Genomic DNA, 24,636 nt, shown 5'->3' with positions numbered 1-24,636 from the left:
TATGATAAATCCCCCTATTTAGCATTCACAAATGGTATAGAACGATGTAATAAATGCTTTATAACACATTGTAATGTAGTTGTAGGCAGATATAAGTAATAATCACTGTATTTGCCACCAACTCACTCACTCCACTCTTAGGTGGAGGCTGGTGTATAAACAAGTATGACTTTTGTGTATGTTTTAAAAGACACCTGTCAAGTTCTTCCACATCAAACTCAGAAAACCACTTTATGATCGATCTGGCTTATAGACATGGGCGTTGTCATGTGAAAACAGGAGAGGGTCTTACCCAAACTGTTAATGTACTGAAAATATGAAGCACACTGTTGTCTAATAAGGGTGCTGCCCCATGTGATGTAGCATTCACACTTCCCTTCACTGGAACTAAGGGCACTTGTTGGAACCAAGAAAGACAAACCCAGCACTGTGGAAAGGTATATTTACATACTTCTTACTGTCAATATATTGATATTTCCAATAATACCACAATTACCGCTACTACTACTAATGATGTTTTTAATTTTTATTAATAATCTTCATTGATGATTATGTTTGATAATTTTGCAGAAATATATGAGCAATATTGGAGACAGTTCACTGAAGTGAAAACAAAAGCAGATCTAAGTTTTTCACCAAAAGTGAATATAAGTCAATAGAAACAACACATGATGAAACAGTATGAGTAAAGAAATGCCACAATGGTTTCAAGGGCTGTGAGGTTTGTTTATGAGGAAGCAGATCAACTTCATATATCGTCAGTTTAACATGACAGTCAGAGTCAAGTGGCATATTACAGTAACTCAGTCCTGGCACAAGGTGGCATCAGGTGGTTGAGAGAGTCAGACACAGGCGGAGATGTTCTATGTAAATGATGTGATTTGGTTTTCCAATCCTCTCCAATCCCTCACACAGACAGACAGCCATGACAGCATTGGCCTCATTCCTTTCCCTCCCAGTTTGTATTGCTGTGTTTCATTGTTCCCTCCCTTTGGCTTTATGTCTTTAAATCTTTTTATCCTTTTAAAAAGTCAAATATTCTCCTGTGGTATGACATCGTTTCACTGGCTGCCAGTTAGGTTTCACGTGGCTCACAAAAACAAGCGTTTGGCAAGTTTGTTGTTAGAAAATGAATCAGGGCAGAATGAGGAAGGATCGCTTCCCTGCTGACAAGAAAATGGCACACAATGCAGCAGAGTTCTTGCACTTGGTTTCTCTGAACGGAAACAATACTTTCACCCTATTAGCAGACTTAAAGTATTGATGTTTCATACAGCGTGAGACTGCAAAATGTGTTGGAAAAGGTTGCTGCACATTGTTACTGGTGTATGCCTGCTAAATCCTTTGTCATTCATCATCACTGGAAATGCATTTTGCAATGCATATTTTTTTCTTGCTGAGAGTTAGATGAGAAGATGTACACGACTTGTGTCCTTACAGTATTATAACGCTGAAGCCAGAAGATAGTTAGCTTAGCTTAGTATATAGACTGGACACTGGAGGAGACAGCACGTCAGGCTCTGTCCAAAGCAGGGTTGTTCAGCTACTGATAGCAGTATTAGAAATGCCTCAGTCTAAAACACTGGAATCAGCATCAGCTAGAACACGAGTCACTGAGGTCGATCAGTATGGCAGATACCGATTATTAGAAATCAAGCAGACTGAAAACTGATATTTGGGACTGATATTCATTTGCAGTAAAAATGAAACTCTTTGTCAAAATTTCAAACAACCAGTGATGAAATAAACCTAAGTACAATCTACGATGCCGACCAACCAGCATCCCCTTACACCTGTAAGCAACTTCAACAAGCGCATCCATCACATAACATAACACAGCATCCATTCTGGTTTAGTAGTATACAGCTGTTTAAAAGTTCAGGTATTGGAAATGGTATCGGGAAAGAAAAACGATATCACAGCATGTCTAGTCCAAAGGCAGTAAAAATCTGCTTTATGTCAGAGCTTAATAAATCTGACAAAAAAAGAAAAACTTCTTTGTCAAACCACAAATTGTTGTTTTGACATTTTGCTTTTTGTAGGAAAGAAAGAAACGAGTTAACCAGCTGCTGGCTGTGACTTCATATTCACTGTACAGACATGAGATTGATCTTCTTATCTAAATCACAGCAAGACCGCCAATAAGCAAACTGTCCCTAGTATGGAAGTATTGATTTAAAGGTACTTCAGGGGAAATCGAGATGGTGTTCTTATTTACATTTCACATTACGAGACAGGATGATGTTTTCATTTCATTTTTCTGTACTCCTCTACTGATCCATACCAGTTTCCAGTCCTGCTGCAAGCCCTCATCGCTGTAGAGGATGTAGTCAATCCGCCGTCCGTTGCCCTTCAGCGGGATCTTCCTCCCCTTCTGACTGCTGGCGGGACACTGGCTCTTACTGGGAGGAAACACCAGGTACTCCTTCCTACCCTCCTCGTTCTCCATCACTCTGACAAAGACAGAAGGGATGGGAGAGGATGAGTGGACTGAAGTTTAGACACTGAGACAGACGGATACGCAGGAGGGCGAGGGATGCACTCTTGATGTTGCATTATTTGAGTCCAAACACATAAAATAAGCCATAAAACAGAGATTTACAGAAAAATGTTCCCATTTCTATTAAAATCAAGAGTGAGTGCACAGGACCACAAATCATGGAGCGTAGTGCCTGTAGTAAATGGTCGGCTCTTGACGAGGACTTTCAGACCCTCAAGAGACAAAAGATAATTCCAGTCTAAAACAGTGTTTTTTTTTTACTGGTCTCTTGATGAAGTCTAAACCTGTTGCTGTATGTCCAGTCACAAAGCCAAGAGATGAATGTGGGACCCTTAAATAAAACAATAAAAACAAGCGTGTACTCCTGATTGACACAGTCTGGGTAAGAACTTATCTAGACTACATCAGGCGTTGCAGCGATTAGGGCAGGGCTGTGTGGCATTGTAGTAGAACACAACCAGAAGAGTATAATGAATTTCTGGGTCTATATGACAGTATCTGTATGACCCATGTCTGACTTACCGGATGTAAACTGTTGGTATAAAGAATGTCGCTGGACACCTTTTCTCCCTTCTTCCGCTATCTGCGTTGACTGTTTTCAATATCCCATCACTACATGAAACACCAACAACAACAACCTCCGAGCTAGCAACCTACATGCTGAAACTGGCAAGTTACTAAAACACTAACCTGTTTGCTGATGGCACGAACATAAGCAAGCCAGCAGCTGTTACCTTTCCTTTTGTGGTGATTAAGCCATTTTAGGGCTCACCTCCCCACGTGCAACTTCCCCATGACACTATTTTGCAGGGGCACCGTCGCTGCATCCTGGGTTAAACACAGCCCAAGATGATTATGGTTGATTTAAAGACATGCAATCAAACCACAGTGTTTTCCCCTAAACCAGAAAGAGTATTGGTGCAGCCAGACCTTTCCCCAGCAATGACACAGTGTTGTGGAGGTCTGGCAAGTGAGACTTCTATGTCCGCTGATAAGAAAACATGAAGAACTTCCATTTTAAGTATAATAGCAGTAGGCTATAATCATAGTGCCATCACACTGAGTGAACAACAATACTGTTGGCCAGCCGGTCCGATTGCTCGCTTATGTGATTGGCCACCTCGGGGTGATGTCAGCTTGCCTTGCCGTTGTTTCAACATTGCCGCAGGGCTTCTGCGTTTTTCTTTGGCAACCCCTCCGGTCTCTACTGCCTCATCAAATGCACCACCCACCCACACTCAAAATGAATGGGAGGAATTAAGTTTTCTCCTGATTTTATTTGAATGAGGCCTCAGGGTTGAGACTGGGCTAGAGCTGTGGCTGGGGTAAGGTAGAGTAGTGGGACAAATGTGTGTTTTTATACTCACAATGTGGTGACAGATAGCATCAAGTTATTTTGTGTGAACTCGACCTCAATATGCCCCAATAAAAACATGTAAGTGTGTGTGTGACTTACTTTTGTAAACCTTCAGGTGAACTGACCTCGTCGTCATAAAGGCCACTGGGATCCAGTAAAGTACCTGTTGAATGACACATTAAGATACAGGAATACCCCTTATTGGCAGTAATAGTGAGATGAGTCATAATAATACGTCATGGATACAGTATCAGTTTAATTCCCATGAGTCCCTCATGACAACCACCTAAGATAGAAGCGCTGTGTTGTCAGTGTGAAGGTGCTGGGTGGGGGTCTGGTTTGACACATTTTTGTAACTTTCTGTAACGGACTGTCCATTAGTCAGTAATGCTTTCTGTAATGATCGGCCAGGTGAGCAAAAGTGTAAAAAATATTTCTTTCTTTCACACTCCTCATTCCCACCGCCTGTATTCACTCCTGAACAACACTCAGAGATGAGATGGGAGGAGTGAGATTGAAATCTGGGTCATGTTTTGAGCAGGAAAAAGTATTTCAGCAACATACCTGCACATATGACCACCCTTACGTGCTGTGCCATATTTTTTGATCGAGTGTATGCTTTACAACTCTTCCCCTCACTGTGACGGCCATCTTCTCCCTTCAGGTATAGCTGTTCTATAATTCCAACTTGGCTTCTTTCAGTGTAACAATGGAGGCGTCAGCAAGCCTCGTTTTCAGAGCATATATCTCAGCCTTTATGTTCCTCACACCGTGATTCACTGTCATCTACAAGTGAAATATAACAGCCAGAGAGAGACGGGCACTCAGAGATCTTTTATACAATGAGGATGTGAAGCCGTGGGCTGGGTAATGTGTTCAAAACGCTCCACTCTGAAGTTACTCCAGTCAATTCACAAGAGTTGGGAGCTCTTATGAAAAGAAGGCGTTTGATTTTTTCACAAGTCTAAGAGCAGGTTTTAGATTACTCAAACAAAGATGGCGAGGTGTTAGGCAGACTGACTGCTGCCTGTCTGCTGGGCTTCTTTCAGCTTGTTTGGGAAAGTAGAGCTACACAACAGATTCCCTCTTCCAGTTGGTCAATGTGACCTCAGTTTCTCTCCACTCATATATTCTGGCAGCACCAACAAGCTGAAGTATTCAGTAAGTGTGGGCAGGAACATGGATGTTATTTTGCACCAATTTTGACCACAACTCCTAAAATATATGGGAAACCACAGTTTCTGTACCGTTCTTGTTGCATTTTGGGTTTGTGGTTGGTAAGTTTAATCTGCCATCAAACATGAACTCAAAGGCATTACCAAACGATCCCTGATCAACAGCAATACACTTCTACTTTGTCTTCGTGTCACTGCTGTTTCACTGTGGAAGTGAAAAGGTAACAAAAGGGGAAATCCACTCACTACAGAATGTTCTCATGAACATTTACTACCTCCTTGTGTAACATTTTGGGGTCAAGCCCTTTCTAGATATAAAACTAGTGCAGAGACACACCTTACAGAAACATAAAATACAAGAAATACACTTAAATACTAGACTATACTTACAACTATAATTCATATGTACAAAATTGCCTGAACCTGGAGGAAGTAAGTGTTCATGGGAGCATTACAGAGTGTGCAAACTCTGTTTTTGAATTTTTCTCTATCGCTTCTGTGAAGCCCCAAGCGTTTATTTGTTTTGGATGTACTCACTTTTATAAACTTATAGCTATGAAGTGGTCTCAGGCTTCTCCTAATTCCCACGTGATGTGAGTGCAGCACAAGCCCTGCATGATGTCTTTGGCAGGCCGGGCGGTCGGCAGCAGAAGATTCCTGGAGCTCTGAGATTCCAGCACATTTCATGAAAACTGTCGTCACACCATCGGGACAACATCTGACCGTAGCGGGCAGCCGGGCTCCCTGCCTGCATGTTTTGGCTTACTATTGTATTCATTTAGCTCTAATCTCTTTTGGATAAGCTTTATGAAGTAGGATCATCTTTCCTCCCTTTCTTTCATTGATTCATTGATCCATTCTTCTTGTCTTGCCTCCCTTTTTCCCTTCCTGCGTAGATGTGCACCTCCAAACAGGAGGCACAGATATTTCCCTTGGTTCGCCGCGCAAAATGTTCCTGTCCAAAATAAATAAGCCCTCCTCTCAACGAGCCCTTTCACTCTGTCCTGCCCACACTGTCCCCGAAATACCGCTGGCCTAAATAACGCTTCACATCCAGACCAAAACCCTCCAGTCTTTACGTCACTAATGCCCATGTATCAGCACGCTGTACTGGGTGCATTTTAATTCACACAGAGGGTGCATCCTGATTTAGCCAGACAGAGCCAGATTATAGGCGGCTCTGCTCTTCATGCACTGTATGGATCGCCACATTTCCTGAGCCACTGAGGTCACGAGTGTATAATAACACCTGCATTTCATAATGGAGTCTAACATCACTTTCTGAGGATTAGTTTTTGTTTGCTGATGAATGAATGCATTAGATGTTTATGAGCCTAAAGAGCTACGGTATATGTGATGTGCGACTGTGTCCCTGGAGGAACATCTGACTCTGCTTGCGTGGATTTGTGTGTGTGTGTGTGTTGTTACCCAGAGCCCATGGTTTGTCCTCCCCTGGCCCCAGGCGACATGGGTCCTTGTATTGAGTAAAAAGTGCATGCTGCTGCTCCAGCTTGTCCTCTGGAAAAACACAAGTGTGCACAAACAGTACAATTTTACTCACTGTCCCAGTTTTAGTCTATACATGACAAAAGACTAACACATTCCTGATTCTTCTTCTGAAGATGTTTCATGAGTTACTGCCTGGGAACACGGGGTAATAAGTGAATAAGCCTGAATATAAAAAGAAAAAGAATATAGAGCAGCCTTGTCTGAATAAAGGTGATACGTACTTCTATCTGTGACATTATTCTTACAAAAGAAGAGATAACAAAGCCAATCTGGATAAGTCGGCATCCAACCCAGTGACAGGTTGGTTGTTGGTTGTTGATTGTTGGCAGGTATGTAAAAAGAAAAAGCTGCTGTTCACCTCCTCATAACAATGATCGTTCTTGAGTTATTAAAGACAAAAAAGAATTGTCTTTCACACAGTTTTTTCAATTATGACAGCAAATGCATACATAAAAAGCAAAATACTTTTAAAATCTTTCATACAAACACAGTGAAGTGCAGACAATTAAAACATGTGAACAACTCTTCAAGGTAATCAGATGTATTTAGTGAATAAAGCATTCTGTACTGGAGAAGAGCTGTGTAACATGCTTTCATTTTGATGGACTGACATGATCTGTGATGAAGCTGGATAACAGTGTCATGTAGTTTTTTGGTGAATTCACATCAATAACACTTAGAGGAGGAAGAAAGAAGATAACGACTTGTTATTTAGTGACTGTGATGTTAGTTATTTGTGGGAAAAGCAATAATCCTCCCATCATGTGTTGCTTATGAGACGTGTGTTTTTTACATTGTGCAGTAGTTTACAATCAAGCTTTCACACTGATGGTGAATACATTAATATTTCATCAGTTTCCACTGTCAAAGCCCTGGCACCATGCAACTATCCTGTGTTAGAGCTATATGAGGTCTTGCATATACTTCTATAGATTATACATCACAGACAGGCTTCTTGGGTTACACATGTTACGGGGGTGGAAGAGATATTGAAAGATGAAACCTCCATCATGTTAAAGGAATTGGCATAAATTAAATGCATAGTTTAAAATAGGGTATATTGATGTAGCCCTGATGACTGTGTACCTGAAGAACAGTTATCAAAGTTGAGGTCTCCCAGGATGACATCGAAGGCCACCAGGTCTTCCAGCACCTTCTCTCCTGCAGGTGGCTGGGATGAGGATTGGCGAAACTCAGCCCCCCACTGGAGCAACAGGTCCAGCTGCTCACAGCGCACGGCTGCGTCAGCTGGTGTGTAGAGAGAGGGAGGCAGGTGGGAAAAAGGGAGAGAGGAAGCAAATGAATACAAAATGTCTGCCATAAAGCCAGCCAACCATGTCCGAATGAAACCGACCCGAACTGATCTACCAGAGGGAGTAAGAGAGGGGCGGTCAGAGAGGGGGGGCTGGTCTGGGTATTATCAGCATTAATCAGTATCAGTACCATGATTCAGAAATTGTGACATTAGCATATATTATATTCAGACCATGGGAAACCTCAGGATATGATACAATATGATACCATACAATATAAAATATGAAAATATATATGTTATATAGAACAACCCAGCACAATGTTACGGTCCAATCCACTTTTATCTGAAAATATACGTTTTCCACTTAATAAGCGGTACAACTTTTCTAAATCATTTTTATTTATACAGCCCATCAGGTTATCTGATAACAAGATAACCTGATGAAGGTCTCAGTACCGAAACGTTGTTGTCAATAAACTTAACTGCAAGTGAAGAAAGGAAGACAGTGTGTGTGTGAGTCTTTTTCCTGATTTTGTCGGCCTTCGATCCTCTCCTATGCACCTGTCCACCTTAAGGTGTGCAAAAGCTGCACTCTATTTATACAGCCCAAAAATCTGAATTTGTCTCTGAGAGCTTATCCTTACAGTCCTGTGGCCAGCTGCACCAGCCATACCTCAGTTCTGTCTAAGGTTAGTGTACAAAGTCCAGACTAAACAGTGAACATTGAAACTAATTAGTAAGCGCTGTGGCTGAACCACTGATATGTAAGGTTTGTCTTAAAGGTGAGCTTTCTTTACAGGCCTATATGAGACAGAGCTCTTGATACATATACACATATAGTAGTCCATCTACATATACATATGTAGATGGACTACATAACCAAAACTGTTACTTAAAAAAGTTGCACCTTTAACTACTCTGGCATAAAGTCCAAACTAACCAAATTATTGTAGCAGAAATGAGGTTTTCACTTCCTGTGAAAAGGACTTCTCTTAAGGAAGTGTTAAATACTGCGTTGTCTCTCTCTTGTCTCGTTATCGTTGAACACTTAGCAAAGAGGCTAACAGCTAAAAACAGTTAACGATAATCACCACCTACAACAAAAAGTTCCATAAACTAGAATAACTAGAGGTATACATCCTAAAACTACAGCTGGTGCAAAATAACAGTGACACAGTGGTAAACTCTACTGGGGGGTAGGTGTAAGATATAACTAATGCCTACTGTTGGAACTATTTCAGCTATTGCAAGCCCTAAAATGTTAATAGCACATATACTCCATCCTAAGTAAGAATTTATGTTCGAACTGGGCTGTGTTTGAATACATAGCTGATGGAGCCCAGTTACTGATTTAAAGCTGCACCAGCCACCAGGCACTGGTCCGTATTCTAAAGACTATGGCTGAAATGACTATGTGCAATATGAGAGGGGTCTCGTTGAGTAACAAACCCACACAGAATCATCACCTGACACGGCAGTGTCGTAGCATCTTTCAGCTATTTGATTTGATTTAAAGGTCACGATTTTTCTGTTTTGGTTCAGTGGTTCCATCTTGTTTCCAGCAGCAGCAGGCAGATGTTTTCAGTGAGACAGTTTTGATAAACCCAAACTAGTACAGGTGGTCAGAAACATGACTCCAAATAAATGCTACTGTTGATTTGTGTCTGTTGGACGTGTTAGCTTTTCTATGCATTAGAGTGACATCACTTAAGAAGTTTTTCTCTGGTATATATTAATTTTCTGATGACTAAACAAAAAAAACCCTAAGGTGTATCTAGTGTGTAGCTGTATGTATATAGTTTGTAAGTTTATTCATCATGTTACTAATATTAGTCAGATAATATTTAGTCACTTGTGGTGCTAATTTGCTTTGGCAGTGTGTCCCTCTCTCCTCTCTCCTGCCAGTAAATCTGATAAACTGGAGTTGGAGAGAGAAGGGAGGAGGTGAGGAGAGGGAGGCGGTAGGTGAGAGCCTGTGAGAGAGAAATAACAGCTGAATAGTGGAGAGTGTGAGAAACAAAGAGGTGTCAAGATATTGGTGTGTGAGTAGGTGGCTTTGGCTTTGATTACTCTCAGCTCCGGTTCAAGTACAATGTTTTTTTGTGTGTTTTTTTGTATTACTGGATCACTTAGAGTTGGATGAAGCTGGGGGATGTGGGGGTGTATTTGCTGTACATTTGCCTGTGTCAGCTCGGCTTTCTATGTGTGAAAACTTTTATGTGAGGACAACTTGCCTGGAAAAATTGGATGATGCATTTTTAGAACTGAATAACATAATAATATATACATTTGTAACTCAACAGACAACCTATTCTAAGTGCCAACTCCCTACTTTTTACATCTAATATGGCGTAACAGTCTTGTTACAAATCCAGATGAGCAATGCTGCCTTCTTTTGTTCATCTTTGGAAGTATTGTCACTCTCAGCACAATAACACTTGTTTACTGCTGCATTTCAGCAGTCATTGTCAATTCATGCATTTGGGAATTTCCAAGTTGAAAAACAGGAATTCCTCCTTGAATAGAAAACTAGATGGTAAATACCAGCGGGGGAATTTGGTCGAAGTTCATGTGGATTGTGATGATTCATTTCAACACTAATAAGTGTTTCGTGTTCGTGGTAAATAGATTGTTTCATAATGATGTTAATTACTATATTTGACTACAACTTAATACTGAGAAACATGTTTGTGCTGCTGACAAGCTCAACCAGCATGGCTTGATCACATCTCAAGCCATGCTGCCCAAATTGTTTGATGTATTGACAAGTATTCACATGTTACTGAATTTAACAAACATTAAGTTAAGCGTTCCTATTAATAGCGACTGCAGCTTCCATGATAATCGAATATAGCGTCAGTGGGACAGATGTAGCTTTTCTACGGAATGGTTAAACGAAATAGTCCCTTCTTAAATGGGACACAGTATCTCTATCAAAATTACTTTATTCTGGGTTCAAAAACCTGGGCACTAAAACTTCTCAAGACATTGATCATCGCATTTCAATGCAATGTTCTGCTGGGTAGCTCTTTGTCCTGACATTCATGCGGATGACCCTTTACACGCACCACCCATCCAGACAAAGTACACGGCCTCATGGCACCAACAGTCAGGATGTCAGTTGCCTCCCCAACAGGTAAAATACACTCTGCTCATCACAAAGCCTGGAATGGAAACTCAGGAATGGCCTGAGTAATGTAATAAAGAGCTCAAGGCATCAACCTGGCCTCCAAATACCCCACATCCCAGTCTGATCAAACATCAATGGGATGAACAAGTCCAATCTATGAAGCTCCACCTATCAACCCACAGGACTCAAAGGACCACTACCACCCCTGAGGTCCTGTGTCCATTCTTTGAAAGGTCAGAGCCAAGTTCGAGCTACAGTGTTGCCTTCATGGACCTGATTTATTCAGGCACATCAGACAGATGTTCAGTGGAATTGGGATATGGGGAATTTGAAGGCCAGGTCAACACCTTAAACTCGTGGTCACGTTCCTTGGGCCATTACTGAACGGTTTTTATAGTGTGTCAGACTGCAAGACCCCAATTAAATTAAAGACTTGGATCTTCAAACTGACAATGTGTAAAGTGAAAATACAGACAGTGTAAAAATGTTGTCTGATGTTTCTTTTTGATATGAAATGGGTTGTGTATTGTAGTTTTGCTTCAGCCCTCACCTTTCTGCTTTATTGTAGTTTTCTGCTATGCTCTTTCTGCTGTAGTTTTTTTGTGTTATTATGTACAGACTGAAATACACACACTTTGTTGAAATCCTTACTACAGCTGTTACTACAACTGATGTCACGACCAGCACACCAGCTGTTACGATAGGTGTGTAGGAGGAGAGAAGCACACAAAAATATAGAAATGTCTGACGCGCTGCAGTTGCACATCAAAACAACTCTGAAACTGGTGTAATACAAATCACAGTGATGTCAGATGAAGGGTTATCATCAGTGTAGTATTAGGTTGAGTATTTTTAATCACACTGCATCATGTATCTTGCACTAATTCAGGGCAGATTATACGTATACAACTCCAGAAAAGAATCAGGTCTCCGTGCTCCTCCCCCTTTTTCCTCCCTGTTCTCTCCATACCCCCACATCCCCCCCCAAAGGCTTTATGTTTGATGTATCTTTAGAAACAGCCCTGGCACTGCTATATTTAGGCCTGTGAGAAGCGTAGGAGGAGCCCAGAATAGCAGGCAAAGGGGGGAGACGTGTCTCTGGTAAAAAATGAGGGAGGCATCGACCGGAGGCTTTAAATAGGGCTGTGACGCCTTAAACAGCTTGAGCCAGTCGCCATGGGAACCGTAGGAGGAGGCACACAGGGGTCTTGATGCGCCCATTTATTAACTATCTGGACACACACACACACACACACACACACACACACACACACACACACACACACACACACACACACACACACACACACACACACAGGCTCTGTGTGTAGAAGGATGGCTGTTATCTGGCTGTTCTAGAGAGACACCACACCAATGATATCAATACATTTATGTGTGCATGTGCTTGTGTGTATGTATTTATTTGATTGACAGAAAAAGGGCAACAGACAAGAGTTTGGACAGTAGAGAAGATGTAACTGTACCTTCTATGGCGTGGAGGTGCGTACACGTGAGATATCCCACAACCCTTTGCTCCTGATGGGAGGTGCCCACGTGAACCTGCAGGGGGACCAGAGACAAACATGACATGATGTCACTCAGCCGTGTTCAAACGAGCAACATCAAAGCACACTTAATAAGTGTGTTAACGTATGTAAAGCATGGCAGGTGACAGCGACGACAATTACATCATACAAGGCGAGGTGAAACTTTATGATCCCCGGAGGGAAACTCAGTCATTAGTGATGTAATAACAGCAGTTAGCAGGGTGTGCTGCATCACAGCAGTTGGGGCAAAAAGCGCACTATATAAAATTATATATCAAAACATTGTAATCACTGAAGTCAAAATTAATTAAAAAGTAATAATGTAATGCAATTTTGACTTCCGTACCTTGTACTTTCCAGCTCTTAATTAGTAGAACTGGAATTCATGATGAAAAAGAAAACAATCTAATAATGACTAGATTCATCCTAATTGTGATATCCCTGCGCTGTCATAATCATTATTTTCCTAATTATCAGAATTACAAGATACACACCAAATAATGATTAGATTGTGTCAAAATAGGCAACAATCACATAACAAAGAATTATGAGATAAACATTTGGGAATTATACAATCTATATCCCATAATTCCAATCTGTAATTTAAGATCTGCAACTGGAAAATGAAATGGACAACTAGGAGTCAGGCTGGACAAACAACGCGAAATCAGATAAATCTTTACAGGGACCTGTCTTCACCTCAACGTCTCGGATCAAGCTGCCGCACTCAACGAGTGGACCGTGTTTTGAGCTGACTGAGTGCAGGACTACAGCGGGATGAGGAAAGGTGGACTCCGTGTTTACGTCATTGATGCTTGATGCTCACATTCAGCTCAAACCGATGGACCGTGCTTATCTGATGTCGAACTTTTAAAATGTAGATGCTGACCATATTATCATCACCATCTTGTTGCTGCTGTTTACATTCACCCAGGCCTAGATAAAAAAAAAAAGTTTATGTATATATGTATAGAAATGTCTGCATAGATGTCCTATGTTTGTGTAGCATGAAGGAGTTTCACACTGTTATTTTGATGCTACCCTGTGTGGTATACTGGCAAATAACTCACCTTGAAAGATACTTAAATTGTAATAATTATGTTAAAATTGCACGATCATAAGTTAAGGCTCCAATAATCACGACACAATTATTTCCTAATTATAAAAAAATGTTTTCTTATGATTGCGAGATTTATATCCTGCAATTCTAAAATAATTTATCATAATTATGTAATTATTTATTTATTATGAGCGACTGTCTGCAGATTGCTTGAGTAAAGCATGCACAGTGTCATAACTGAGAAAGAAAAAATCAGCTTTCAGATCAGATATGACAATATGGAGAAAACATCTCACAGAGCATGGATTAAGTCATATATATGTAGAAGTTTTTTTTTAATTACAGATGTACACATGACTAAAGACAAAAATTGGTTCCCACATTTAAAAATGCAGCCTGTGAAAGAGGTATAAATGTGAAATGTCCAAAAAAGTCCAAATCAAGTCTCTTGTACAGGATTTAACTTTCATATTTAAAATGTATATGTTAACACTCCTCTTCTGCTGCATTGATTGTGCTCTGATAGTTGATTGCAGGCTGCTGCAACCAGAACATGAGCATGTATTTTGCTGCAGCTGACTGATGTTGCTAAATAAGGCTGATGCAGTGAGCGCTGCTGGAAAGCTGCTGTCTACTGTGAGCTCTGTTGTCTCTACTGATCAGCATCCAACATCCAGATGCTGTATTTGCCTCTTGTGTTCAGTTTCAGACATCCAGGAGCACTTAGAGCAAACATTTTTGGTGTGAATTATTAATATCTATTATGAAACAATTGTCATGTGGGCTACAGAAACATCCTAACTTTATGATAATGTAGCACTGAGTGCTTATTGTTTCTCTGCACTTTACAGAGATCACCTGTCCATCGAACAGTCTCCAGTTCTTTTGATTTCCTTTTGATTAAGTGGCAATTTTTAATTCTTATGTTCAGTGTTTTATGTATTGTCTTCCACTGCTTATGCTAACAATCCCAGTTGCTCTCCTGTGGATGAAATATAAAGCTTGGCACTGAGAGGAGTGGCTATGTCAGGACTGAAATATCTCAATTACTATAAATGATTGCCTGTGCTGATATTCATAACAGCACAGGCTGATATTCATATCAGCAAAGGGAATTTTCCCTGATTAATATGTCAAAAGCTGTTGAAACTGCTGTGCTGTATATAGTGCTGCTCCATTTACGTTCTCAGTTCATTACGTCTGGTAAAAAGTGTGACAGTGATCCCACAGCATGAGGCCTAAATCACTACTGTACAAGAAGCCTCCTTTATATCCTGCCTCCACCTGTTAGTCACTATTCATTACATGCTGTTAATTTGAAGTCTAATTATACTATTAATGTTAATGATCAGTTATTTCTTCTGTGACACCACAGAACATAAATACACATCAGAAGCGTTAAAGTGCTGCATAAACTGCAGTCTTTTCCCACGTGGGTCATGACGATACAGGATAACAATCGCCAAAACTCTTGAATCACAGTTACCTTTCAGTCTGTATGACTTCATGTCTTGGTTCGGACAAAATGAACCAAACTATAGCTGTGAGAAATGTTGTTGTACAACACAGGATTTTAGACAGAAAAGAGCTCCAGATAGTGATGGTTAGTGTGATAAAATTCAACAGCATTTATCATATAGACATATTCTGAATTGCTGGTATAAATTTTCGTAACAATGAAGAATAACAGGTAGAGACAAAAGCATTTTCCGACATATAAATGGGTCCATTATTATTGGAAGGAAGGGAAAATGTTGCATTTTCCCTCCTGACATTTGTGGTCTTGACATTTTACACTGCATGATGAATGGCCTGCATGGTCACAAGGGTATGAAACATTTCTTATTAACAGAAAAAAAATGCCAGCTATTGATCACTATAAACAAAAGACAAAATGGAGGTAGCACTATTCTACAACAATACAATCTACAACAGCCAGCTTACAGATGATATATTTGGACTGGAGTGGGATAACACTCCAACGCAGTCTGGTCAACAAAACCAAGTGAAGTGAAGAGAGAGTAGATGAAAAAATGCCATTTGTTTGGAGTGTTCCTCCTTTATAGTCGTGTTGTTTGTTGTGTTGTATGTGCAATTGTACCATTAAAATGAGTGAGCGATGTTTTGTACAGGAGGTTCGCTGACTCAATCACCGTGAGCAAAACACGGAGCTGAAGAGTTTATTTTTTCAACATGTCCTCATACACTTTATACATTTTTCAGTACTTCTTCCTGACCTCAATTTCTCCATTCCCAGAGCAGCAGAGTGTAAGCAAAGCTGAAATAGATTGAACATCATTCAAGATTTAATCAGACACCTTTAGCATCAGCGCTGAGAAGTCCTTCTGCAACACAGAAACGAGACACGGAGCGAGGCAGAGGCTGGCAGCTCTGAAGTACTGGTGGGTGGATGCAGACTGATGAGGAGGAGGAGGAATAAAGGGTTGCAAAGAAAGGGAGATGGTGATTGTGGAGCGGTTAGTTTAAAGTGGGAAGGTGTTTCGGTGGAGTAGATATATAACAAAATGGAATACACCTGTTGTATGTATATAGATAAATCTAATTAATTACAAGCTTTGTGATTAATCAATCAAAATTAATTGCTCATTGCAATATTTGCCAAAGGCATTTAAAAATGTTTCAATGCAAATGGATTTTGGTAGGTGACTGAATCAGTTAATAATGGACATTCGGTGGCTGAGCTCAGAGCTGACAGCTGTTTGCCACCGGAGCAGATGGAAAGTTTAGCAGTGAACTGGTCTAGTGGCAGTAAATATATAGAACAGGTTACAGTTTGCCCATGAATAAACTCTGCAGCTCCTCAATACACAAGAAGACCTAATGCTTGAGTGACAGCGGGACTGACTCCATTCAGTAGGCCTATGCTCAGCAGCGTTTAGTCATCTGCCTCCATCATGTTTACAAAGCTACTGTGGAACGTGAAGGGAATACTATTTTCTTCATTACAAATAATAATATAAGCCCAACAGCGAGTTTAAAGTGGATTGTTGTCCATGAGAAAATGTTCATGAATTTCAGAATATCTCAGTATTTGGTATGTCCCCCCTTTTGCCTTAAAAACGTCATGCACTTGAGCTGGCATGGACTCCACAAGTTTTTGTAAAACTGGGAAAATGTTTTCCCAGCATGATTCGACAGTGGTCCACAAAGCTTCTTGTGATGTCACAGAATGATTGACTTTCTCAGTCTTTAAGTGTCCCCATAAATGTTCAGTGGGGTTGAGGTCAGGTGACTGTGGAGGACAGTCCATGACAGTCAGGACTCCTTGGTCTTCAAGTAGTTCTTGCAAAACTTTGAGTTGGGAAGACATACCAAAAACTATAGTATTCTAAAATTCACGGACATTTTTTCAAGGAATCAACTTTTCACTCGAAACAAATAAAAAAAGTATTTTGACTAGTGCTGTCAGACTTTTTGGCCTACTCTATACTGTATGCACAAGATAATGTACAATATAGACTATTGCTGCTGCAACACAATAGTCACTTAAAATGTTGTTTACCCATCTGCTGTTCTAAAAGCTTGCTGGCGGGCAAGGTTTTTGCCAGGAATAATCCTCTGCCCAGGAAAATGGGACTTTTTATGTTTTGTATTTAACAGGACAACAGCTGGCCTTTTTGTGTGGAGTTCACATGTCCTCGCTGTTCCTGCATGGGTGTCCAAAGACATGCAGGTTAGGGCAACTGGCGACTCTAAATATCACACTAGTTAATGTTTGTGTGTAAATATGTGTTTGCCCTGTGATAGAACAGTGACTTGTCCAAAGTGTACCAAGTCTGATATACACCAATGGTAATAAATAATAACAGATAATGGATGGATATATGGATGAAGAGGTAGATGAAGGTAGTGAATATGAGGAGTCAGTAATGCTGAACAAAAAATAGTGCCAGAAACTAAAACTGCATCAAGTCAAAGTCCATGGAGAAACACATCTGATTGCTGCAGAAAGACAGTTGATTGTTGAGTCTACTGCACCTGCAAAGGCGTAATTTGTAAAATATGGCCAGAATTTGAAGGTAGCCCCAAAAACACATGGGAGCACCATTTCACCTGAGTAACCAACGACTGCTGCTCCTTGCTAGCTATCCTTGGCTGTAGCTAGCTACTGTTATCTAATTAGCTCATGGCTCAGTTAGCCGTGGAGCCAGTGGCACAGCAATTTGCAGTCAAGGCCAGTTTAACTGGATTTGGAAGCCAAAACCGGCTCTGAATACAGCGTCCAAGACTGACGGAGGTCAGTTTGAAGACAGGGCATTAGTACAGCTGCTCTGACCAGGACTGTGATAACAGGTCTGAGAAGACATGGCAGATGGGGGCAGCAGAAGCAAGCAGCTGGCGAGGAGCGAGAGAGAGGTCAAAACCTGCATGTAGGGCCAGAATATTTTCACATCTTACTCAGTGACTTGAGGATACATTTTGTCCAGACTGGAGGTGATTGTGGACAGACAAACCAAGACAGTTTTGGTGAGTTTTTTTTTGTTTCTGTCCAGTTCTGAGAGACACAGAGCTAAGCAGATCTTGGGTATGTAGTTACTGTTTAATTATTACACCCTTTACAGCATGCAATTATAAAATTCTGTTTTTGACAATCGGGGATTTCTTAGTCCAAGGCTTGACCATCAGTTATGATAACATTGCATTAATCATTATCATGGCTAAGATCTAGGGTTCCCGGCAAGTCCAGTAGCCACAACTTTACAACAGAGTCCAATAAGTCAAGCAGAGTGATTGGTCAGACAACTAAAGAGGTCTGAAAAAAAAGCCCAGTCAAATGTCCTTATCCAAGTACCTTATTTGAAGAGTGCAAAGTGAATGTATCTCAAATGTCTGTTGTAATCGCCTATATTGTAAAGTCACCTATTTCTTGCCTCGAAATAAATCTAAGTTTAATATTCAGTCTCTTTTAAGCTATGTTTTATTCTCCGCCAACTGCTGAGGGAAATATTTAGCCAGTTAGTGGCTAATTGCTTCACAGTGTTCACCAGCTACATGCGATCTCTGTCTGTCTACCAAGCTTTTTCACTGAAACAGCTGCCTGCTGCTGTTTGACATAAGGTTGATGAAACTGAACCAAAATAGTATATTTGTGGGCTGTAAAATCAAAACAGTGAGCTCAAAGATGCTAAAAAAAGCCCCTTTCAGCTGAGAGAAACTGCAGTCAGATGATGATATTCTGATGATTCTTCATTGAGTGACACCTTTTACATTAAAATAGTGATTTGATGCATTGTTAATATAAAAACCTTCATTTAGCTTTAAAGAGTGGACTTTAGAATCTATCTGAGCCCTGTGCCCTTTAAAATGTGCTATAAAGCTGTGTCTTTATTTAAATGCAGCTTGCCCAGATTACACTAATGAAGCTGGTGAATAAACTGCTCTGATCTAGTCAAAGATAAAAAAATTAAGAACACACTTATAAAGGTAAATTAACTTTCAGAGTTATTTTATCAAACTTTTATGACTTATGGCTGCTCCCTAGTCCTTAACTTCCATGTTACCTCCAGTGACTTCATTTGCAGTGACTTAAAAACATGTTTATTGTGTGACGCTCTCATTCAGTCAAATGAATGTGCATAAATTAAGATTAGCTAATGTCAACTATAATGAAGAAAGAACTCTGCATTAATCTCTCTGGTCGATTAAATGTGACCTTAAAGCACCCCTCTGCGGAGGGGATTTTCATTTCGACAAATGGAAACAGATTGCCAATAATGCAATGGCTGTTTTGGCTTGGGATCCGTGCAGAGCTCCCAATAAAAAATCATAAAAGCCACAACAAAGCATTAGCCTAATTAGCTTGACTTTTATACCAAACACATAGCTCACTTTGTAGACCGAATACAGTAAATACACCTTACAGCAAAGGACACAACGATTTGGAATTCAATAGCTCTTAATGGAATGAGTGTTTTGTAAGAATGAGTGGGCTGGATGCACAGAAGAAACTTGTCCAATTTTGTTAAACGCACTAATCGATGGTAAATGAAATTTTCCAATAATACTGCATAAGAGGTGAGTCAATAAAACTGTGTTGGTTTGCTGATAACCACTAACCTGATCAGATGCCAAAAATATTTATGTCTCTTTATGTTCTACATTCCATACATAATGGATATCACATCTTTAGGAATCAATATTTAAAGGAATAGTTTGACATTGTGGGAAATAATGGATTGCTTTTGTTGCTGAGAGCTGGATGGAAGGATTGATACCACTTTGTCTATCTGGTAAACATGAAGTTCGAGCCAGGAGATCACCTAAAGCTCAGAGTAACACAATATATGTTGTTTTTTTAATCTGTGCACAAATTGAAGTGTAAAATCTACGACAATATGCCTGCCAAGAAACACCGGCCATCTAACACTCACACAGCAAAAAATTGAATAACTTATAATTAGTATTTAGTATTAGCCAGTAGTAGTCTTTCTGCAGAGCCAGACCTTCTGCAGGAATAAATACCCAGAGTCACATCGGATCATGCTCTGATTTATTTTCATTCCTGTTTATCAACCTGACTGCAGCAGCGATCCACTAAGGTGACCTCCATTGTCCTTACTGCTAATGCACAGTAAAGTAATATTATTGTCTGGAGGCAATTTTTTTTGTTGTTAAAAAACCACCATTGCAGATAAAAATCTATCTAGTGTGACTCAGGCAGAAATGTTCACAGACAAGGTGATGTTTACGAGTTTCGACGCGGCGGGTATGATGCATTTCCAACACAACTGGTCTACCTGCTCACAGGTGTGTCTTAAACCAATGACGCGCTTGTCCCAATCCCTACAGTACGATTGAAGAATCACCGCTAACAAAGTGGCTCAGCTAATTCACTTACAAACACATTTCATTTGCTATAACTTCTGAAAAGCCCCCTTTTATTTAGTAATTTAAAAGCTTTTATTATGAAGCAGCATTCCAGAAAACGTGTTTTCAGCACCAGTAACTAAACATGACTCCTGAAACAGCTGAAAGTGAACACAACGCTGTGGGAGAAAAATATGATTCTCCCAGGTCATTCTGTCCTCATACAATAGGAGGTCATACGTATCCTGTACAGACGTTAAAGTCTGGATAAGGATAGTGAAGACTGCTCTATGAGGAGCATATCTCATGGTCTCTGCAACCTAGTTATTCAAAGCTACTGTAGATATGTCTACAGAACAGATGTCTGACAAACCAAGCCCAGGCAAAGCTGACTGTTTGCGTAAAACTCGTAAGGAGGCCTTCAATCTATCTATGTTAGCAGACTTAGTGTCTGTGACCTATTTACCTCCTATTCCTCTGGCTAGAGGTGAGAAACTCTGCATTCACCCCCCTTGATATGTTGTTAAACAGATAACCATGTGTGGGAGAGATGCTTCCTGAAGCTGTAGATATAATTTGAGCATTTGGGAAGACTTGGTAGGATTAACATGATATTGCTCTGTACAGACAGATGTACTGTTATGTTGTTCCTCCTTGATCAAGTTTGTATAAACTACTTCAACTTAAGTCATCGGTGTCTCTGTGTATTCTTCATCTCTCCTGAATGGTCAAGCGAGACAAAATTCCAGAACAGACGCAACAGTAAAACACAGCAGATGTTTGAAAGAACAAACAGAAACTAAAGAGATTCAGTTAGAAGCTACAAAAGTACTGAGAGTTGAACACAGACTTTTAAAAACGTCTTTCTCTCAGGTTTCCTGCACAGACATGAGTTGAGTATCGATTTAAGGGGGAGACGGGTGCTTGTTGCTGGTTGGTCACAGTCTTGAGTCGTCACCACGGCCCACTTGGAGGCGGCTTGGCCCTACTCCGGAGCAGGTCCATCACCGGCACGGCTCGGTTCAACTCGGTGCAGTAAAACTAGTGATGGAAAAGCAAATCAGCGCGACTCGGTTTGACTCGGAGCGGCCAAAAGCGCTAGTGGGAAACAGCATTAGTCTTGTTTGCCAACTTCCTTCCTCACTCTATGACTCTCTCCCTGAAGTTACAGCAACAGGCAAAAAAATGAAACGCACCATTTACTTGAGGAAACTTGTAGATTTCTCTGAGGTTGAACATTGTTGGAAACATTTGGGATAATAACAATGGTCTCGTCACTTTTAATGCAGAAATCTATCTCACTTTCAACCAACTTCACTTAATTGTTAGCAGGAGTTTTCCCAATTGGTATCTTCGAAACTTTAGTGTGTTAAAAATGGTAAAAGTAACATTAAAGCCCGTATTTGTTTTTATACATTAATGACATTCATAGGTTTATTTCTCAGTCTGGGTAAAGCTCCCCACAAGGATCATAAAAGTTTCATCTAATGATCTTGTCTTTTCTTTTTTTTTTCCCATCTCTCCATCTCTGTCCTCATTCTTTCCTTTTTTTCTCGCTCCTCTTATTCCTCTTTCTTCTCCCCCCTCTGCTTTCTCTCTATCTGCATTAATATTTTAGGGGCTTATCTATGCTTCAATAGGTGTGTATGCACCCTGAAACTGACAAGAGGCCTGAGGGGATTCTTATGTGTGTGAGTATGTGTATGTGTGTGTACGCACTCATGCATACAAGGCAGAGTGGACTTTCAATGTGTATATATTATCCATTCAGATGATGAAGACACTAACTGGAGTTCTCTGTAGTGACGAAGGAAAGCCTCTACTGGAAGCTATTCATGCTGAAAAGAATGTTTTTTTCCCTTCTGCTCAGTCTGAATAAAAATAATATTATATCAAATTAACTGCATTTCATTAAGAATAAAACCGCAAGTGAGTCAGTATGCCGGATATGAGATGCTGAAACTTCCCAGGACTTCCCCTCATTACAGGCTTTGAGACAAAAGCGAGCGGAACTGAAATGAGCTGTGAGAAATGATTTCACACTGCAAGCCAACCAAACCAAGCTGACTTATAAAAGCCTAATTATGAAACCTCCAAAGCTGCTGTAACTAATTGCCTTAACTTTACCATCAGACAAGAAGTGAACCGAGATTTCACCTTGCATTATTCGCATGACTTTGATTGCTTTACTTGAAAATCAAGCAGCCGAAATGTCGTGATGACAGACAGGCGGCAGAAAGCAGCAGGATGACAGATGAGCCGTGGTTTTGTTGTTCAGTCCAGATGAACGAAACCAGACGTTCTTATGTTTCCGTCTTTTCAGTGTAAGCCTGGCAGCAGTGTGTCTTTAGAGAATGTGGTGTAGTTAGTGTGTTTTGCTGTTGTAAATCATAGGCAGTGCTAAAGATTTACTTGGGTAAGCCAAGCTCAAAAAAAGCTGAGGGCCAGTAAGTTCAAATCAAGTTTGGTTCAGTCAATACAAGTCCAAGTCTTAGGCTGAATCCCATTTCCATGAGACAACACGTCAAGACCCTCATATGTCATCAGTATTTATTCATGGCAATTTATGTCTGAGTATTTATGTAAAAAATCTGCTGTCTTCAGCTGAGGTGATTTCTCTTTGCGTTGCTGTGCTAATCCTGGTGTTATCACAATGCCATTTGCCACTTAACTGATAAAGGCAAAAAAGTATGGATGCTTGCAATTCATTCACAACTTCACGCCATCAATCATCAAATAAAAAGGAACACTGCTTCACTAGTGGTGGCTAGCATAGGCTAACATTAGCAACCCATGCTCCTACCCTGCCAGTCTGCACTGCAGTGCACCATCAAAATTCAGGACTGTCACGAACATATCAGCAATAACAATGTAACGTTACTAGCTACCAAACATCAGCAAACTAGCAGCGATCGTGTATGCTTGTTATAAAAAAAAGGACCATAATACTTTGTGACAGCGAGTTCTTACAGTGTAACTCTCAGTTTGAACCGTGCCTCTGAAAAACCTCATTTTTGAGGGTAATGTAGCTCTAACGCTTCACTCGACCCCTCTAATCCAACAAGAACCGGGCCACCCTGCCTCTAGGCATGAACATACCACACAAAGGGGTAGGGCTAAATGGATATTGAGCAATCAAGACAGGATCATATTCAAATCTTGAGTCAATTGACACAAGTTAAAATCAACTCTTGAGTAAGTAGAGACAAGCTCAAGTCAAGCCTCGAGTAAATCTAGACATGACCATATCAAGTCTCAAGTCAAACAAGAAAGTTCAAGTGGAGTTTCAAGTGAATCAAAACAAGTCTTTCAGGTCTCTGAATGCTTAACATCAAAATGAAATGGCATGCAAACTTTTTTCTTTCAATTTTCTGTATAACTTTGAAAGTGTGTAATTAGTTTGTTGACAGCAAGTCCAGGTAGCCGTCAAAGGGTTAGGGTCTCAAGTTTCTACTTTTGTCACTTGAATCTGACTCAAGTTGGGTCACAAGTCAAAAGCTCTGGTTTATCATTTAGTTAGTATTGGAGCACAAAGAAACTGTATGAACACAGTTATTAATGAGCCATGGTTTCTTATTTGGCTATCACAAAGACAAAGCATTTTGACATAAACGTAAAAGGAGACTAGTTGGTGTGACAACGATGAGCCGTGCTGCTTAAAGGGAAAGGACACTGTATTTTAGGGCTGAGACCTGTATTGTGTACTGTTACCTTGATCAGTGTTTGATTAAGTGTTGCATGAAAAGCCGGGCTGAAATCCCTCTGGCCCTGAATAGGAAAGCAATTTGTGTCAATAAATTGAGTTGACCTCGACGGTGAACAGCAGTCCTGTTGGTCATTAAAGGCCAGGGGTGATTGGGGAAATTCTGCCATTGATTTCCATTCTATCCAATCGAGATTGGAGTGTGTCCCTGTCTGGAAGCCTAATCCGTAGTAATGCATTCAAACTGTGTATTTACACACAGACACACACTCACACGACTCTTCAACCATGCACTTAGTAGTTTGAAATAATTATAAGAGGGGATAAATGTTGAGACTGAAAAGCTTTAATTACGGAGCCAGAGCTGGCTCTCTCTTCAGGGAAACATTTTTTAATTAATATTCTATCTCTGCCTCTCTCTCCCTTTCTCTCTCTCTCTCTCTCTCTCTCTCTCTCTCTCTCTCTCTCTCTCTCTCTCTCTCTAGTGCATCACTTCTCCACAAGAGACAATCCAGATTTATGTTGCTGACCTCCTGCTGCTCTCCAGGTAAATACTTCCATGGGGAAATTAT

The 24,636-nt window shown here is 40.4% G+C and overlaps 1 protein-coding gene across 1 annotated transcript in view; it reads right to left on the bottom strand.

Moving 5' to 3' along the window:
- Nucleotides 1-24,636, bottom strand: part of smpd3 (sphingomyelin phosphodiesterase 3) — a 37,463-nt gene that overhangs the window by 1,245 nt on the left and 11,582 nt on the right. Inside the window, exons 4-8 of the mRNA XM_073472845.1 lie at nucleotides 12,411-12,486; nucleotides 7,628-7,789; nucleotides 6,461-6,550; nucleotides 3,957-4,020; nucleotides 2,285-2,453 (exon numbers count right to left, since the gene is read on the bottom strand). Of these exons, the coding sequence (XP_073328946.1) occupies nucleotides 2,285-2,453; nucleotides 3,957-4,020; nucleotides 6,461-6,550; nucleotides 7,628-7,789; nucleotides 12,411-12,486 (561 nt within the window). The remainder of the gene's footprint in view (nucleotides 1-2,284; nucleotides 2,454-3,956; nucleotides 4,021-6,460; nucleotides 6,551-7,627; nucleotides 7,790-12,410; nucleotides 12,487-24,636) is intronic.

This window comes from Pagrus major, chromosome 8, assembly GCF_040436345.1.
Source record: "Pagrus major chromosome 8, Pma_NU_1.0".
Taxonomy (NCBI): Eukaryota; Metazoa; Chordata; class Actinopteri; order Spariformes; family Sparidae; genus Pagrus; species Pagrus major.
This window is presented reverse-complemented; position numbering and strand designations above follow the sequence as displayed.